This window comes from Ascaphus truei, chromosome 14 (assembly GCF_040206685.1).
Source record: "Ascaphus truei isolate aAscTru1 chromosome 14, aAscTru1.hap1, whole genome shotgun sequence".
Classification (NCBI taxonomy): domain Eukaryota; kingdom Metazoa; phylum Chordata; class Amphibia; order Anura; family Ascaphidae; genus Ascaphus; species Ascaphus truei.
Window position 1 is genome coordinate 33,193,043 of NC_134496.1, and position 20,194 is coordinate 33,213,236.

Consider the following 20,194-nt stretch of genomic DNA (forward strand, 5'->3'; position numbering starts at 1 on the left):
TATTTCTCCACATAACTTTACTTCCCAAATTCAGGGGGGCATCCTCATCATCACTAATCCATTTGGGGTCTGTATCACTTCTGAACCGTATTGCTGATCAGGAACCAGAACTCACTGCCTCCTCTGGGAGATACACTGCGTTATTTTGCTGCCCCGCCACTATGGCGCCATCTTGGTTTACCAACACGCTTTTCGCCTTCTTCAGCAATATGATTCAGAAGTGATAAAGACCCAAAGCAGAGGAGTGAGGATGAGAATTTCACCCTTAATTTTGGAAGTAAAGTTATATGGAGCAATGTAGGGGATGAACTTGTCTTCACAGAGCGGTCACGTGAGATGACAAGTCTGGTGAGTATAATGCTATTTTCAGAGATCGGACACACTGTAACTCACTCAGCATCATATTGATTAATCATTATTTAGAAGTGAACAGGAATGAAAGTGGATGTGAAATCCTAATCCTACGTAATGATTTAGGGTTTGGGATCTTGTGCTCTTTTATTCGGAATCTACGGGCCATGTTTCATTACCTTGTTACATCACACCTAAGGTACCTCTCAATTTGAAGCGATATAAGAAAACCACACTTAAGATCTGGCTTCCACCAAGTCAATTTTTGCTGAACTTTTTATGACTGTGATATTGAAATGATTGTATGTTCCTTTAGTGGGACTCCATATATTAACAGATGCAATTTATGCATGTTGATATCCCTTCATATTTGTATTGTATGGTTTATTAGGTGGTATATCTGGGTGTATTGTTTTGTAATATAGTGTTGGGATAGGTTATAGGTAACTGGTACTGGTTTTCAGGTGCTTTTTAATAAATGGTGTTATTGATGTATGAAATAAAGGACTGCTAATTAATGTTTCAATGTACAAATGTGTGAATTTTGTTTTGAATTATTTGTTGGCGGTATTAAGAGTGTCAAAGTATGCCCCTTTCAGTTTTTCTTTTTCCCTTTTTTATTTTTGGTATATTGATATTCTAGGAGTTTTTGAGCACCCCCAAGTTTCTTGAGATATAAATAAACAAATATAATTGTTGAGTGGTAACCGTAACCCCACACAATGTTTCAACTTTTTTTTTTAGAAGCAGTAGCAAAGGTCTTTTTTCTGTCTAAAACCTATTTTCCCCATCGATAAGCAGTGGTGATGGATGCTTGGATACGGAGCATAGAGGCAGTCCAAGCAGCTTAAATAGTTTTAAAAATACATATTTTTTTTGTTTTAATGTATGCAGCATTTGATTACCTTTATTGAAAACGAATTACCTAAGCTGCCGATCGATTTGGTTCTTCCGGTCAGCAAAATACAGTTTCCCAGGGTTCACTAAATGGCTGCCTTTTAGTTTAAAATCCTTCATTCAGTGTAACTCAGCAGCTACAATGTATTCTTATATTACTAATAGCAAATGGAAATATTACTGTATGTTCATTTGCATGTCTTAGACAGGTCTGCAACCCTGTCTTTCACCATTATCGCCCAGCACACAGCACTTCCACTGCAGCAAGGGATTCTGGGAAATGACATGCAAATGAGCACTAAGGTAACATTATCTATTGTTACAGCTTAAACTACTCGGAATATTGGCAACAACTGATGACAAGCAGGAAAGTGTTACAAAGATCTTGCACTGCTGGGGAGGTGTGCTAAAACCTGCAATAGAAATTAAAAAAATGCTCAGTATATTTAAACTAATTAAAAATGGCGTTGAGAGTTGAATTTTAAAATGAAAAGAGTAGTATTATCTAATGCTACAGAACCAATTTATTTTAAAACACACGTAGGATATTGCTTGGATTGCTCCTTTTAAAGCTGACAGCAACACAGGAGGAAAAAGAGGAATTCTCATTTCAAAGCCAGTATCTTTTATTGCTATAAAAATATGATACAATAAGAAGGAAGGGGGATTCTTTACAGCACACTAGGTGTTCTGTATATTTCAAAATATACATGTCTGTACAAGAAATAGTTTTTGTGAGGTGTAGAAGCAGATGCAGAGATATACACCAACATGTAAAGCATAAAGCTGCCTGCACAGTAATCGTGAGGTCGTCGAGGTCGTCCGGAGCACACGGACCGAGTGAACCGGTGGATTTCGTGGTGTGGGTGATTCCCTGTAGCTCGCCCATTCATAAGGCTGTATACAGTTTCCTGATTCTTCCTGTTGGTTAGAGAGCCTGTATACACTTTGTTTAGGCAGCTCTGTACGAGGCAGATGGAAATAACACCACGGGTCTAATGCTCGTGGTTAGGGCTGTCGTATCCCAGAGTGTCTCCCAGGGGGTAGTGAGCGAAGAAGGTGTGAGCCAGGTCATTGATTCTGTCGTATGCGCCCATGCTGCGGAAATGCGCCACGTACTGCCAGAAATCAGTGGCGGAAAAGGGCCAGTACGGGCGGGCTATGGCCTCAGCATACGGGTCTGAAAATAACCAACCAGGTAACGTTATCAGAAGACGGAAGCGGAGTCTGATTGTACACATTAAACAATGTGACTGTGTTATGTACGTGTGCAACAATGTATGTGTTTATGTAAATGTACTCGTGCAGGTACTCGTGAAACAGTGTAACACCGTTGTATAGATATGCATGTGAAACAATGGGACAGCGTTCCATGAATACACGTGTGTAATAATATGACTGCATTATGAGTGTACGTGTGGAACTGTAACACATTTATGAGTGTACATGTGAGACAGTGTCGAGTGTATGAATGTGCACATGAAACATTGTGATTATTGAATGTATGTCTGCATCAGTTTTATCAAATAGTATAATATTTACATGCACATTCTCCTGTTTCGTCTCCTATCTTGCAAAAGCTTTATTTCATACACATAAAAACAGATAATATATTACTGCACTTAAAATCTGCAAAAATAATCAAGGACAGGATCAGACAGTCCTGGGTTTATATCTAATGTAGGATGACCTCCTGACTACAGAGTAACAGGGTCAGGATCAGACAGTCCTGGTTTTATATCTCAGGTAGCGTGACCTATCTCCTTATTATCAGGGACAGTTCAGACTGTCCTAAAATCTATATTTCTGGCCCCCTCCGCCTCCATTGAATTTAAAACTTTAGATAAGTTTCTTCTATTTACCATAAATGAATGTATGAAACAGACAGGATTACTGCAGCTCAGGCCGGCAGAGTGTGGGGACTCAGAGACACGGAACATAATATATCCCCTCAGGAAAGTGAGAACTTGGTGACTGTGACAGGGCCTTTCCCCGGTTTAAAAAGGCAGCACACATAGAGTCTGTCTGTAGCTGATGAGTATTATCATAAGATTGTTATTGCTGGTTATTATGCTCTAACCCTTTTGCTCCCCCTATTCTCTCTCTCTTTATATCCAACAAGGGTTTTGGAAACCCCTTTCTGGGGTTGAGCACAGGGATCCCTAACAGACTCCATTGTGAGAGACCACCTCCATTGGTTTGTATTTAAGCATCGTACTGCACCCCCCACCCTGACACAACACTTAAGGTAAGCGCCCGGCTCTTGTTTGCAATGTAGCTGATGAGTAAGGCTGAGGCCCCGGTCTCTCCGCTGTAACGCGCGCCCGCGCTTTTGGCGGCGCGTTCAGCCGATTCCCCGGTCTGCGGCTCACTGCAGGAGGAGAGACCGGGGGGGGGGGCGTGGCGGAGGAGTGACGGGGGCGCGGCCATGACGTCACCCGGCAGGTTCGCCCTCATTGGCTGAACCGCCGGGGGGCGTGCCTAATCGCTCGACGCGAGTCCTGCTCTCAATTCTATTGAGAGCAGGAGTAGCTCTCGCGCGAGCGCTGCGGCCCCCCCTCGCAGCGGGCCCGGCGCCATTGCGGGGAGGGCTCTCGTGCGCGCAGCGTCCGCCACAGCGGAAGCTGTAGTAGGCAGCGGGGGCAAGGCCTAAAACAGGGAGCTGGTTACTTGTAGCTAGAGTCAATTAGCCAGTCTCCACCTGGCTCTTCAGGCGGCTTTAAATGTGTGCTCCACAAACTGCATGGGGCTCTTGAGCACAGAGGGACTGTGTTGCCAGAAGAGATTCCCAAGGAACCAGACCCACTATTCCAGGGTGCAAAAGAGGGTGGAACCCAACAGAGGGTGACCCCCCAACGCACACCAACCCAGACCCAGAGACTGCCATATAGAGCCCCCTGCATACATGTACCTCTTTTGACTTTGGGGTCAGAGGTTGGCAAGAGGCTTATCCTCCCGACCCTGCAGATAGAGACTGGGAAGGGAATTAGAACGTACACAGGCATAGGCTATTTGTTTATTTGTGTGCTTCCTTAAAGATGTATTGTTTGAAGCTACGGGCGGAATAAAAGCCATGGTTTATTTTTCCCAAGCATGTCTCCCGGGATGTACCTCTGCACTTGTCTCCTACAGTTACTTTAATCAGCATTACTGGGGCCCCGTACAGATGGTAGTAAGTAGAGTGTGTCCTGTTCACTCTGCTGTTGTGAGCATTGATTTCTAGCAAATATGACTTAATGCAGGAGTGGCCAACTCCATCCCTCAAGGGCCACCAACAGGTCAGGTTTTAAGGATATCCCTATTTAAGCCCAGGTAGCTCAATCAGTGGCTCAGTCAATGTCTGAGCTACAGGTTAAGCCACCTGTGCTGAAGCAGGGATATCCTTAAAACCTGACCTGTTGGTGGCACTTGAGCAGTGGAGTTTGGCCACCCCTGTCTTAATGACTGAAAGGAGCAGCTCCTCCTGGTTTTTTTTCCTCTCAGGGAAACCCCTGGGTTAATTATAATAATTATTATAATAATATTAATGGGTTCCCGAGATACTCACCAGGGAAAGTGCCACCGGTAGCATCCCCATTCCGGGAAACTAAAATGACGTTTAAATCTCCCGTGCTACGCAGGCATTTAAACAACCAGGACGTAGCCGGCAGCACCTCTACGGTAAGTCTCTCGGGAACCCGGTGGTCCCTGGAGCTGAAATTGACAAGGTCCAGCTCTGGGGACCCCCCTCTCTTCCCGGCCTATATATAATAAAGGAAAAAAGAGGGTCCGGCTCCTTTTACACCTTCGACACTAGAGAGGCCTGCGGTGTATTTCAGAAGCGTTTCTTAAAGCCTCCGATGGCACTGAAGTGTTAACATTTCACAAGATACATATAAAAATGAATGGACTTTACCATCCTCTTCGTGCACTGGCCGGGCATCTGAAAATAAACAAGGAAACCTTGCATGAGAGATGGGACCCTGAATCTGACAAAGCACACGTTCATAGATTCAGCAGAGTCCTAATGTCAACAGGAATTTCTAGCAGGACAGGACCTGCGTCCTATATAAAGGGTCCTGTGTCCTAAATAAAGGGTCCTGTGTCCACTGACAGCCTGGCTCAGAGGAGAAGATGTAACATTCCACCAGGCAGCTCACACACACACACAACCTTATTGGTGAAAGTACAGGAGTCACACTGCAGAACGGGTACTGAATACACAAGATATGAGCACAGGTTAATAATGTTTCTACTTCACAGACCAGCATCAGAAACCTCCATCTTTAGCGGGCGAGCTGCAGCTAGTCGTTCTACGTGTTTCTTTAACAAAAACAGTTTTTCTTTTAAATTTGTCTAACAGTGAGTTTTGGAAGATTAAAATATAAACCAATTTATGTAGCGGAGGTGGGAGATCCAACGTGAAAGTATCTCTGACAGATCCTCCTGTTTTCAACACTCTGCTGACAGGAAAATGTCTTTGTTGGAGATTACCAGACTAGTGAAGATTACTTTTACATTTGGACCTGATTTTCATTAGATTGTAAAATGTTTGAGATGGATTTCCTTTTTCCTTGTACTATGTTTAATGCTCATCCCTAATTGTATCTGTAATTCTCTGTAACATTACATCATTCATATTCTCACACTGTTAAGTGCTGCATATATGATTCTCGGTATGTAAAATAAATACTAATTGTTTCATCCAAATAAGAAATGAGAGTTTAGGGATGGTAAATAGGTAAATACAAATGTTGTGGTACTTGATACAGCTGAACAGCACACTCTCTCTGTGCACCTCATGCCCACCTCATGCCCTCCTTATGGGCCAATTGTGGCCACCTCTTAGCAGAATATGGCGTGTGGTCTTACACATGAATGCATATACATATTTATGTAGGTTTGATACGTTCCTGATTTAGTTTAGACTGTGCATTGAAATTAGGGTCATCACAGCTAACCACTATACAAGATCGTCCATTACTGGGCATCAGCAACTAAAAGTAAACAGGTAACCTGCTCCTAAAACTCCAAGCAATATCCTGACATGGTTAAACCTGACATTCACTGTATTGCACATGTATTTTTTTTTTTTTTAGCAGTGTGAGATGTGTCCTGCTGTTAAACTGTAAGTACTCCTGGATTGCTGCATACTATTACCACAGTAATCGGTAGCATTACAGATTCTCCCACGCTTGTGGACTTTTCTTAGAGCAAGATTCGCTCACAAACAAAACAAACTTTTTACATGCAAAATAAAAGTGTAAGCCACAGACTTACCAATAAAGGTGCCAAGAACAACACAGGAAAGAAATAAGCTGATAAGGAGCTTCATGATTCCTGCTTTAGTTCTGTGCCTAAAATAATGTGTGAAGCAGCATTACAGTATGTAAGAAATACCTCCATGTACATTACACATTCAAAACAACTATGCAAAAATAAGATTGAAGCTGCACCCCCCCCTTCTTCCTATTTTTTATTATTATTTGTAAAGCCGGTGACAATATATAATTCTACATTCTTACCTAAGCTGGCAATCGTTTGATGCTCCTATTATAAATCTGTCAAAAACCTGCTTGTGTGCCTAACGTAATGGCCGCCTTTCAGTTTCAATCAATCTTTCAGTCAGTGTAACTCGGGAGGTACAAGGTATCCTTTAATAACATTATCTATTGTTACAGTTTACAGCTCAAACTGCTGGGAACATTGGCAACAAATTATCACAAACAGGAAAGTGTTGCAAAGATCTTGCACTGCTGGGGATGGGAGCTTAAACCTGCTATAGGAATTAAAGGATGTTTCAAAACACATAAAAAAATGCATTAAGAATTCAATAAAATAAAATATAAAACAGTCACTATTACCTAATACTACAGCATCTAGATAGTAAATTGGTAATCTATACAATTGAACATATAGCAAAAACACGGAGCGATGTGTATCTAACACACAGAGCACTATGTATCCGTAACACACACAAAGAATTGCAAACATCTGTATTGAAATGTTTGCATTTCTTTACCCCGAGATGTGTATCACGGAAATGCAGAGTATTACCTGCTATACTCCTGTGCTGCTCCGTGCGTCACAGGTATACAGAGTGTTACCTGCTACAGTATCTCCTGTGCTGGTCGCAGCGCTGTCCCATGTACCGCAGAGATACAGTGTTATCTGAAGTGTTACCTGCTGTCCTTTGCTGCTCGCAGGGCTGGATCCTCTCTCCTCTCACAGGTTGTGAGATTTCTCTGCCAGCTCCTCTCCCAACCTCCTGGAGTATAAACAGGGCTCTGTGCGAGGGTGAGGAGGGGGGAGGGAGCGCAGTCAGACTTATTTCATACACAGAAATATGAACATACTTTCCTGCAGTCACTGTCCGGCGGGAAAGTTGGATTACCATGATCAAGTCTGTGGGTTTATTGGAATATTGCCAAACCTCCAGTCAACACCCCCCAGAAATGTTAACTGTATTGATCTCATATTTTATGCAAAACAACCCCAAAAAAGGATCATAAAATGAAATCTATAGATGGTATCTTTTTTATTGGATCAACACATGGATTACAGTATACACGGTTTAGCCCCTCTGGGATATATTAAAAACCTTTGAGGTTTCAAATCTTGTAATTTGTGTACTTGTAAACTCAAAACCACTGATGTACACTAATCTCTTTACTGTCACTCACCATTTGAGTGACAGTCATCCATTTAATCCTACACAGCAAATCGGATGAGGCAGTGAAATACTCATACAGCCACTGCTGGGGTGGAATCCTGGTAAAACTGTTCTGCAAAGCGTACAAAGGGGGAGGAAGGCCCAATGATGATTATCACCCACTTACAGGGGTATCTGAGGGCAAAAGAGGATTTGCCTGGGATCACAGAGTGTCTATCGCATGAACTGACCTAAGAAGCTTGTGTATTTTTTTTTTTCAACCAAAAAAGTTTTTATTGAGTGCATGGTACAATTATCACATTTTCTACCAACCCATTATCTTATATAACAGTACCCATACCAACTCATTTTATAAGTAGACTCACGCAAGACATACCGGGGTTACGCACAGACCAACAAGACATACAATCATACTACACCAGGGGGGAGGAAGGGAGGGGGGTGTGAGGCTGCCACAGAAAGACTTCAGCTCCGCTGGGCTCATCTGAGAAACTACGGTTCCAGCAAGGCTCTGGGTCTCTTGGGCTTTGAAGACTTCCGGTCCGACAGATCTCAGGTTAACTGCAATCGTAGTGTTGGCGTCTGATCTCTCGAATGTATCCTAGCCCCTGCTCGCTCATTTCGCTTCCGAATTTAGTTGTCTCCTCTTGCTGACAGTATTCTATGTCTCCCCGTCCCCTACACTCATCCAAGGAGAACGCGCCTAGAGCTATTAGAGCAGTATGTTGGAGGCATTAATACCTGGGATGTCGTTCAGGTCTAACCATGGAGACCAGACTTTGAGAAAGTTTGTGCCGGTGTCGTTAACCAGACTTGTTAACTGTTCCATCCGGCAAACGTGCCAAATTCTATTCCTGATTTTTGGGATGTTTGGTAGTTCCGGCTGCTTCCACAATGCTGCGATTTTGCACCTCAGGGCAGTTGCAAAATGTGCAATTAATTTGTGCTCCGACCTGTTTAACCCCGGGGTGCGTCTGGCCAGCAGAAACAACCAGGGGTCTAAAGGGATCGTGCAGTCGAGAATTCTCTGGAGCCAATTTCTGATATCTTCCCAGATTGGGAGTATCTTGGTGCAACCCCACAGCATGTGTAGCAAGTCTGCCTGCTCTTCACATTGTTTAGGACACAATGGGGGGTAGCCCCTGACAAACTTTGATAATCGCAGTGGGGTCAGATACCACCTCATCAGGACCTTATACGCGTTCTCCTTCAATGTCGTGCAAATTGAGCTCTTAGCTGCCGCCAAGACGATATAGTCCCAGTCCTTGTCCTCTAATGTGTCCCCTAGATCTCTTTCCCATCGATTCTTATATTTTAATGTCACGTCGGCGTCAGGATTCGGACAGACAACCGCTTTGTACATCGTAGAGATAAGTCCCCCGGTTCCTGTTCCAGTAGAACAGAGCTGTTCAAAATTAGTGCGTTGAGCTCGAATGGGAAATTTATCATAAAAAGCTCTTAACTGGAGGTATCTAAAGAATTCTGAATTTGGAACTGATTTTTCAGACTTAATTTGCTCAAATGGTTTGATAGAAATTCTACCCTCCAGGTGTAAAAGGCGAGTGTAGCCCTTCTGTGTCCATATAATGAAATCCTTCTTCTGCAGGCCCGGAGCAAAATCAGGGTTTCCCAAAATTGGGGTCATCAAGGAGTGTTGTCTCATTAAGACATGTTTATATTTGCTTTTGTCCCATACTGCTAAAGAGACGACAATCGCGGGGAGCGGGTATTTGAAGTCCTTGCGGACTTTATTTGGAAGCCAGATCAGGTCCTGCAGTGCCACCGGGGCACAGCAGGCCGCCTCCAGCTCCACCCAACGCCTCCGACTAGGGTGGGTGTGCCACTGGATGATTTGGGTTAATTGGGCCGCTCTATAGTACGACAACAGGCAAGGTACCACTAATCCTCCTTTTGTTGTGGGCCGAATTAGTGTGCTAGTTTTGACGCGGGGGTTTTTATTGCCCCAGATAAATTTCACCATTGCGGACGGTAACCGAAGGATCTCTTCCCTGATTATAGGGACCGGAAGAGTCTGAAATAGGTACAGAATTCTGGGAAGGAGATTCATTTTTAGAGATTGAATCCTGCCAATCCAGGATATGTTGTACCCTGCCCATTTCCGGAGATCTTCCTTCAGTGTCCGAATTAGTCTGGCATAATTAGCTTTATAAAGGGTGCCTGATTGTTTCGTGATATTTATTCCTAGATATTTTATGGAGGAGGTTTGCCATTTGAATTCGAAGTTCACCGTGATCAGTTTCTCGGTAGCTTTAGGTAAATTGATATTTAGGGCTTCTGTTTTTGCCTGGTTAATTTTAAACCCCGATATCGCATTAAATTCCCCTAATAATTGGAAAACGTTCGGGAGAGAGGTGAGGGGCTGTGATAGTGTGAGTATCACGTCATCAGCGTACAGGGCCACCTTATGTGGCTGGTCACTAATTTGGATTCCTGCTATATTCGGGCTAAGGCGGATGTGCGCCGCTAGGGGTTCAATACATAGCGCAAAGAGAAGGGGTGACAGAGGACATCCCTGTCTGGTGCCGCTCTTTATCTGAAATTCTCCCGAGGGGAAGCCCTGATATCTGACCTTCGCCGTCGGTCCCCGATACAGAGCGAGAATTGCCTCTATCATTCTCCCCCCCAATCCGAACGCTCCCAGCGTCTCTCTCAAGTAGCGCCTATCAATTCTGTCAAACGCTTTTTCTGCATCTAAACTAAGCACCATAGACGGGATATGTTTTTTTTGCGCCCGATCAATCAAGTCGATAATCCGTCTGGTGTTATCCGCTGCTTGTCGACCGCATATGAACCCTACTTGATCTGGATGGACCAACTTGGACAACACCTGGTTAAGGCGGTTAGCTAAAAGTTTGGAAAATATTTTTGTGTCAGAGTTTATTAACGAGATGGGTCTATAGCTTTTACAGTCCGCTGGGTCTTTTCCTTGTTTGTGGATTCTTAAGATAGACGCCTGGAGCATCGAGCTCGGGATGGGGGCACCATCCAGGAAGGAATTACATAATTTTAGTAGATGAGGAGCTAATATTTTGCGAAATTTCTTATAATAGAGATTGGAGAAGCCATCTGGGCCTGGGGCCTTGGCTGCCTTTAATGACTTCATTACCTCTAGGAGTTCCTCGATAGTAAAGTCTGCCTGTAGTGCGTCCCTCTCCTCTCTGGTCACTTTAGGCAATTGTGCCTCTGTTAAGAACGTCTTTAATCGTGCTTTTGTGGTTGGTGTGTGTGCCACCTTCGCCCCATCGTAGAGGGTTTCGTAATATATTTTAAATTCGGTAACTATTTGTTTGGGGTCAGAGGTCAGATCCCCCTGCACTGTTCGAATTGCCTGAATTTGGGAGACTTGGTTTTTGTCTCTAAGTTTGTTGGCAAGTAGGGTATCTGGCCTGTTTGCTTTCTCAAAAAATTTCCGCTTAGACCATGTCAGCTCCTTTTCAGCGCGGGAAGTTAGCAAGATATTAAGCTTGGTTTTAGTGTCTAGCAACTCCTTAAGGGTCATTGCGTCTTTGTTATTTTTATGTCGAGTTGAGAGGACTGCCAATTCTGCTTGTAATTGATTGATTTTCTTGTCCTTCTCTCTCTTTCGTCTGCTTGCAATCCTTATGAGCTCTCCTCTCAGAGTCGCCTTATGGGCTTCCCATAAGGTAGCCTGCGAAGTCACACTTCCCGTATTCTCCTGAAAGTATTCCCTGATTCTATCCCCTACATTTTGTGCAATTTCGGGGATTTTTAGTAAGACTTCATTGAGCTTCCAGTTCGCCCCTGGTCTGTCTAGGATAAAATCAGAGCACCGCAGCTCGATCGGTGCATGATCTGACCACGAAATATCGTGGATGCCCGTGTGCGAGATCTGTGAAACCATTCTACTGGATACAAACAGGTAGTCTATCCTACTATATCTGTCATGTGGGTGGGAGTAGAATGTAAAACCTTTATCCTGTCGGTGCTGTTCTCGCCAAATATCTAAAAGGTTATTGGTTCTCAGCCCTCTAATCCAAGTTTGTCTTATCCTTGAGTTAATTTTACCGCTCGGGGTGCATCTATCTAGTACTGGATCTAGCGTCTGGTTAAAGTCGCCCCTGAGTATTACACAGCCCTGCGCTATCCTCTGGAGGATAGAGAAGAATCTTTCTAGGAAAGTTTCCGTGCCTTCACTTGGCGCATAAACGTTTGCCAGCGTGATTGGTTGACCTCTTATTTCGCCGCTTATAATTAGGAATCGGCCGTTTTAGCCTTTTTTAATGGTCTTAATCGCAAAGGGCAAACGGTTATGTACTAGAATGGCCACACCTCTCTTTTTTTTGGTGGCTGAAGCTGAGAACCAGTTCTTAAACCTATAATCAATATATTTCGGTGAACTAGATTTAGAAAAATGTGTTTCCTGTAAGAGGATGATGTCAGGGTCAGTTTTTTTGTAGTCCGCCATAGCTAGTCTGCGGTTCCCTGGATTGTTAAAGCCTTTCACATTATGTGATATAATAGTAATCCCATTACTCATGATTGCAATTCCAAACCTTTTCTCTTGCGTGAGCAACCGTCGGAGCCCATGATGTCGGCGGTGAGGATGGCTGGTGCCTCTGGGATTGATTCCACCTGTCAGCGAGCTGGGGCCGTGGCATGGGAATACAGAGGGGGGCACACTGGGAAGACACAAAAATACACAATTCAGCATTCATTCCAACATTTAATAACTGTCCGGGGACTGGGCGGGAACTAGCTCCCCCAATCTCCTTCTTTGCCCTCTCCAGGCGTGCAGCCTGGACGGAGTTCGGGATGGCCCTCCATCCCCCTCTCCCGCCCTGCTCGGCTGGCCTAGACGGGACTTCCATGGGCCACTCGTGGGTCATCTCTCCCACGCCCATGTGGAAACTCATGCACAAAGCCTTCGTGAGGGACAGCATCCCTCCCCCCCTCTCTTGCCTGTGCAGTGTAATGGTGTAACGACAACTTTTTGTTATTTAGGCTCTTCATTTTAAATTCAACTATTAACTTTAAAAGTAAAGTGTAAGGTTCAGAGTGTAACTTCTTGCCCCTGATCGCTAGCCGCTCGTGTACATTCCTGCCTGTCTCTGTCTTGGTATGTGCCTCTACAAGCTGCTGCCCTGGGATTAGGTATGTTCAGCTAGTTTCCTGCTCCTTATCTGGGCCTCCTTGTTTCTCTAGCTGTGACCCCTGGATCTAGCTGTGTGCTGTGAGTGGTGCGTCCCTGTTTAATGATTACTGCTGTAGTGCTCTCGTTACTATGTCCCACTCTCTATTATCCCCTTCTATCTGTTATCTGGCCATGTGAACCTCCGCCCCCTCGTTGCCTCTGATTTCCGCTCGCTTCCGCTGCACTCTGTGCCGCATTTGGCTCGTCACTCCTTCCGCTACATGCCGCCGAGTTGTAGGTGAGTGTTCTGGCGTCGCCGCGACAGTGTGCGCCGGTACTCGCGGGTTGCGGCCTCTTCCGGCGTTGGATGATGATGACTTCCGGTATCGCCTTCAGTCTGCCTCCTCCAAGATGGCGCCCGCTCTATTTCCGGCGACGTTCTTCCGGTGGCCGCCATTTTCCCTCAGCTAGCCCGCGAAGAAGGACGTCCCCTCACCTGCTCCCACGTCTGGAAGCGCTCCACTTCCGCAACGAAGCCATGCGGTGAGGCGCTTGCTGTGGCGCCATGTTGGATGCCTTACGTTCCACTGCGACCCGCCATTTGCAGCAACAGGTAGGGGTTTGTATTTTTCTTATTTTTCCTTTTTTTTTCTTAGGAGGATTACAGGTTTCCAGTACAGTCACTGGTGTCTCAGAGCACTCTTGAGACAGGGCGCGTTTCTTGGAAAGCAGTCCAGCACTCTTAGTGGCATCATCAGCAGGTTATTGGCCCTGTCAGGCAATGTGGCAAGCTCTCTATTTAACAAACTGTTGGGTAAACCTCTACCCTAACTTTTAGGCCGTGTAGACAGTCAAATGGATGTAGGCATTCGCCTCAAATTACTGCGGGGATCACCGGGTCTCGGGGTGATTTGGAAGGACCTACGGTGCTCCACTCTGTCTCCTCTCGTGCCTCTCTCCTGGGGCTTTTTGTCGGGCCCTCCTTCAGCCCCAGTTTATTGAGGAAATCCTCACTCTCTCCCGGGTCCTTCATTGATATGGCCTTCCCGTTCCTTATGACCAAGAGGCCGAACGGGAAGGTCCAACGATATCGAACTGCCCGGTCCCTCAGCAGTTTAGTGACGGGTTGCAGTGCTCTTCTCCTCATTAGTGTGATCGGGGATAGATCTTGGAACAACTGCATCGTGGCTCCCTCGAACCGGCAGGCCCCCTCCGCTCTAGTGCATTTAAAGATTGCGTCCCTTGTTTTAAAGTAATGTAGCCTAGCGATAATATCACGCGGTTGCTCCATTGCTGCAGGGCGGCTTCTAAGGGCTCTGTGGCAGCGGTCCATGGCTCTTTCTGTTGCAGGTATGTCGGGCAGGAGTGTTTCTAGCCACCTGGATATAAATTCCTCCACATCTGTGATTGCCTCCGGGACCCCGCGCACTCTAATATTGTTGCGGCGGTCACGGTTTTCGGCATCCTCCTGCCTGTCCAGTATCTCCGCTATCTGGGTTTGCATGTGCGAGGTCCTTTTATCCGCTTTCTTTATCTGCTTAGATGCGGTCGCCATCTTTTCCTCGAGGGCCCCTGTCCTCTCCCCCAGACCCTGTACCTCGTTTTTTAAGTCCTGGAGCCCGACATCAATCATATTTTTCATGTCCTGGTATAGGCGATCAAAATCGCAGATTCGGACAGGCATCTGTGTGGGCTCATTTGGGGGGTCCTCTTCCCTCTCCGATTCAGACCCCGCTGCTGATTCCGGCGCCCTCGCTGTAGCAGCGCCTCGTGGGGTAGAGCGACCCAGAAATCTCCTTAAATCTCCCTCTTTTTTTTTCTTTGCGGTAAGTGGGGCCATCACGGGAGTATCTACCGCTCTGTCACTACTTTTAGTGGGTATTTTTGTTGTCGATTACTGTCTTTTTTGTAATGTTATGGGAGGTGGGGGATGGAGCTCTGATTCTATGCTGCCATCCGCTCCAGCCTCGCGCATGCGCCTCCGAAGCTTGTGTATTTATCACCCAAAAAGTTAACTTCCCTCTATCTCATTTCTGCTCTGTTTCAGCTGTCTATGTAACACTTTTATTTAATGTCAATTCCCTTTTCCAATTAGTTAGGCAGAGATTCTATAATTCCCCTTATTTGTGTATTCACTATAAAATGTAAAATTTTAAGCCCCTTTATGGTCCTAATGTGTCTCACATTATACAGACCAGCCCCAAGCTAATCAGACTGCCCATTGCTTAGTGTACGCGTGTGGTATACGAAGGCTAATCATCTAATATTTATGTGAAAATTAGTTCTCAGTGTCTTGTGATGGGTTCTACTTTATATGGTAGGTCACCGTTTCTGCGCAGGAATAAAACTTGAATGAGTGGGAAGATTGTATAAAGCCTTTACATAAAATGGTTACATTGCACACAACAAAAGACAAACATACCAAATATATAGTTAAATACTTCAATGTTAGTATTCTCGTGAGCAAGGGTCATTTAGTTAAACCTTTTGGCCAAAGTGTTATAAGCCTGCAACCATGCCACGGTATGACCAGTATGCAGGTCCTAACACTACGCTCAGTAGCACTGCTTTTGACACAATATATATATATATATATATATATATATATATATATATATATATATATATATATATTATGTGGTGGGTTCAGGGTTTAGAGATTGCTGGGATTGTGTGTTCATTAATTTTAATTTTCAACTGGTATCAGTTGTTTGGAGGTTGGTAGCCCCTCCTCCCAGGGTTGAAGCTCGCCCCTCCCCACTTTTTAAGTAGCAGGGTTTTCCATGTTCCTGTGCAGGACAGGTCCACTGAGACCATTCTCCCTCCACTACAAAGGTAAATGAGAATTTTCACAGGTAGTGCATACTGGTCATGCCGTGACGTGGCTGCAGGCTTATAACGCTTTGGCCAGAGGGTTTAACTAAATGACCTTTACACATGAGAATACTAACATTGAAGTATTTAACTATGTCTTTTGTCACGTTGGATGTAGAAAAAGATGCTGCGACACACCACCAGGCGTAATGAAGCGAGAGGGGTACTTGCATGAAAAAATTCCAATTTATTGAATCCTGCTAAAACACTTCCACCTTGCCTCCGTTATTGGCATGGTGGTGCATCGCAGCATCTTTTGCTTTTTCTCAATGTTCCAGCATTATGCGGATTTGCACACCTGGTGAACCCTGCAAGTGGCTGAAGATATGTACTCACTTATTCATAGGATCCTCAGTACAGCAGCACTGAGTCTCCTTTTTTTGAGTGTTTACTCATTACAATGGGCTAAGTTTGCAAACCATTAGAGTTATAGAGTAAATCTTAAACGTCATTCATTTTTTGTGCCCGGCTACTGCATATTCTCATAGAGAGAGCAAAGTAGGCGTCACCCTCACTTAATAACTAGCCCAAAAATGTACATGTAGTTTGTGGACACTTTGTAGGGGTACATCTCCTTATAATAAGAGATTAACATAAGGAATGAAGGGGGAAAAAGGAAAGAAGAAAAAAAAACCTACATTGTTGCTTGTTGTGTGTTTTTTTTGCACCCTTTTGAGCCCAATTCCTTTATAAGGACTTCTACACATTGGATGTAGCATTGGGTATTTTTGTCTTGTTGTATATGCTTGTGGCCACGCTCAGTAGCACTCCTTTTGATACACACACACACATATATATTTATATATATATACGTTACATTGGACACAGGCAGTACTCCTGGTTCATAACAGCTGGGATCCCTAAGGCCAAGTTTATAGTAGGGGCGACGTGACCACATGATATTCGATTCGTCCCCCTCACCCACCCCCAATGCTACACTGCCTGCTCCCCCACCATCTGTTCCGCTTACCTCAGCCTAGCAGAGCAGGCACAAGCCCAGCCACCGCTGGTTCCACTGGCCTCAATCGATTATTCGGCCACTTCGATTGTTGGGTCACTTCAAACAGACTTCCAGGCCAGCCACCCAGACTCCTCTCACACTGGAGCCAGCTGGAGTCTGTTGGTGCCCCCTCTGCCTGGGGCTTGCTGGGCACAAACAGCAACATTTTTCGACCTGATAAGAGAGAAGCCCCAACCAGCTGAACCTGATTATGCTCACTGCCATTACATGACCCAGTGAGCACTCCTGGTTCGCAACACCTGCGGAGCCTCTTAGAGTTAACCCTTACGCCCGCCGCACCTGGCACTGACCCAGGACCACATCCTTTGGACTCCTCCCATTTATCAAAATTAATCACCTGGGCCAAACTGACCAGTCCACACCCCTCCAGCTTTGGCAAACGTAATAACGCCACATACCTTTTACCATACCCTCTTTATCTTCTTATTTCTACATAAAATTAAAATGTCAAAATACAAATCATAACAATAAGCATAAAACATAACATTACCCCATAGACCTGAAACCTCAAAAGGGGTGGGTGTGAGCTTTTTGGAGGCTATGAGAAGTAGGTCACAGAGCAACAGTCTCTCATTGTATTTCCCCCCCCCAGAGCATCACTGCGGGGCCCCCAGGCCAAGGGTCATGCTCCCTTCCCTTTAAGCGACACCTGCCTGCCAGCCAGGCCCTCATTACTACCTGCCTCGTCATATACATCAATGACTCCTTTACTACCTCCATCAGCCCTCCAGAACCAATTGCCAAAGCGAGTGTGGGCAATCCCACTCCCCGAAGCGGCTCCCAGAACCAGCACCTGGAACCACCAACTGGTTAAGGTTGCTCTCATGGCCTTTATTGCCCAGTTCAATCTCTGTATCTGCAAATCCAAACCTTCACTGTGGAGGAAAAAACACCTACCCCCTCAGACAGCATTAGATTAATATAATGCATTCAGATAGAACCGTATTCACGCAACGTCCCAACTAAGGGACTGCATTGTGTAAATGTACCCCTGGAAACCTTTGTCCTTCTGACTTTTCTGGAGCCTGGGAGGAACCCAGGGCCGTTTCCCAGGTAACATGATCCTAGTCACCCTGCTCCACACCAGTGCTTAACGCACCGGTTTATGATCTATGCACTTTAATAAAATATTTCTTTATTAGTTAGCCAGCGTAAGCAATGCACCTATATACAACTGGGTGCTACAGCTGGAGGTCGCATTCCCACTGCCCTGACACCTTTGCGTAATGTAGCAATCAGATTACCGCCCTATGACGTGACATTTGAAATAAACCACCCATTCTTTTAGCATTAATGGTAGGCACACACCGCTGGGCCTGAAAATTACTGTACTGAATACATGTGAAAAAATAGGGGAGCCCCTGCTGCTGCCATGGTAGTGATAGTGAACGGTGCTCTTGGGCAATATTATATATAAGAGGCTGGTAGAAAAGTGTAACGGATTGGGGGACTCGCGCTTCCCACCGTGTCCCCGTCACCCCAGGCCCCACGGAGGCTAGCTGTCCCGCTCCCCTACGTCCCCAATCTCTATCCTCCTCCCTGCACCGTTCCCCCACGGCACGGTCCGCCCACCCAGGCACACGTTCTGTGCACGCGCGCGGTTCTCTCACCGAGTGCGCGCACTCCCGATCTCTTGTCTCCTATCATGGTACACACGCCCCTCGGTGTGCCTCCATCATCCCAGCCCTTTCACTATCTGGTTCCTCCGCTCCTCCTTCCCCTCTGTCTGCCGTGCCGAGCGCCTCCTCCGCGATGCTTCCCCCATGCTCTGGTAAACGCGCGGTTCGCGCGCATAACAAGGTTACAGAAGGCGCGCACACCCGCTCTAGTTACCAGCCCTCCCCAGGCACTGGCTCTGCCTCCCGTCGGTTGCAGGCTATTACCCTCGATTACCTCCCTGTCTCCTCCCCTGATCTCACAGACCTATCCCTGCAATTACCCACTCAAACCTCTGCTCCTCCCTTCACCCCTATTGGCCCTTCTTCCCATATAACCTCACTCCGTCCTCTCAGTCCTTGCTCTGCATAGCTTTCCTGTAGCTCCTGTGTGTGCAGTGTCTATGCCCTGCTCCCTTGTCTGTTTCAGCTCTGGTTCCTGTCCCTGCCCCTGTTTGGATTCCTTTGGCTTGAACTTGAACTCTGCGTTGGACTTGACTACGCTGCCTTCTCCTGCTCTTGAACCCTGGCTTTCGGACATCACTACGCTGCTCTCTCCAACCCCTGAACTCTGGCTTTTGGACATTACCTTCCGACCTCTGGCACCCCGGATTCAGCAAGTATAACGTTAACCCTTACTCACCAGGCCCGGCAATGCAATTACCACACTCCGGGCACGCCCTCACTGCTGTGGGTGCATGTTATACCCGTACCCACCTCAGTACTGGGGACTGGCCAGGTCTGCGGGCATACAGGCGTTACAAAAAGGAACCCAAGTGTAGCACTCAGGCTCACCCTCTGGTGATAAATATAGTAGTTAAAACGTAATCTTTATTATGCAACCACAAGTAAAATAATGGGTGTCAAAACGACGAGCTGAAGGTGTACACTGGATCCAGATGCTGATAGCCATATTGGCTCAGGATCCTAAAGTAATAGTGTGTCAACCCCACAGCTTAGTAGCCTCTGGTACATCGGGCTGCTGCGCTCCCGCCATTGGTCGGGTGATGACCATACCTCAACTCACAACATAGTTGCTCATCTGTACCGGACCATTGTGTTATTGAAACACGCAATTGACACTTATTCCTCATATAGGGATACTCATATATGTAAGACACCTATTGCCTTCACTACAGGTGATTCTTTTAGATCTCTAGGGTTCTCTATATGTATATACCGCCTTCCCACACTTACCCTATGCAGTAGTTAATCCTTATTTACGGATATTTGGCTATGTGCCCCAAAGGGTTAATCTCTGCAAGGTGTACTTTGCTATTACCTCTTTCTACAATTTGAGGTTTACTTGCACTCACCATGAGTTAGGGTAATAGCAGGCTGGTCAGTTTTATTAGCACTCAGCTAGCTGGGTTTATTTCACCCGCACTTATCTCTGGCCACTAAGGCAGTATATACGCAGCAGTGACCAATATTAACCCCTACTTCTATTAGATTGTATTGCACAACATTGAGAATTTGTCTACTGTCATATCTCCCATATGTACAATCAACATAGCTTTTACAGCCTTGGAAATTTGATTACAGTTACGGTGTATGCTGTTTATTTTAAATCCCTTTATTTTATATTCGTTGATGACAATAAAATGTTTTAATACAATCATTACTCATTT

The 20,194-nt window shown here is 45.5% G+C and overlaps 1 protein-coding gene across 4 annotated transcripts in view; it reads right to left on the minus strand.

Moving 5' to 3' along the window:
- Positions 1-1,856: 1,856 nt before the first annotated feature.
- The window catches only part of OTOS (otospiralin), a 43,945-nt gene continuing 25,607 nt past the window's right edge, over positions 1,857-20,194 (minus strand). Inside the window, exons 3-7 of one of the 4 annotated variants that reach the window (XM_075570372.1) lie at positions 16,858-17,061; positions 7,339-7,514; positions 6,508-6,584; positions 5,144-5,170; positions 1,857-2,428 (exon numbers count right to left, since the gene is read on the minus strand). In XM_075570372.1, the coding sequence (XP_075426487.1) occupies positions 2,244-2,428; positions 5,144-5,170; positions 6,508-6,562 (267 nt within the window). In that variant the 5' untranslated portion in view covers positions 6,563-6,584; positions 7,339-7,514; positions 16,858-17,061 and the 3' untranslated portion in view covers positions 1,857-2,243. Of the gene's footprint in view, positions 2,429-5,143; positions 5,171-6,507; positions 6,585-7,284; positions 7,515-16,857; positions 17,062-20,194 lie in introns of those variants that run through there. The other 3 variants (XM_075570370.1, XM_075570371.1, XM_075570373.1) reach the window with 3 other exon arrangements.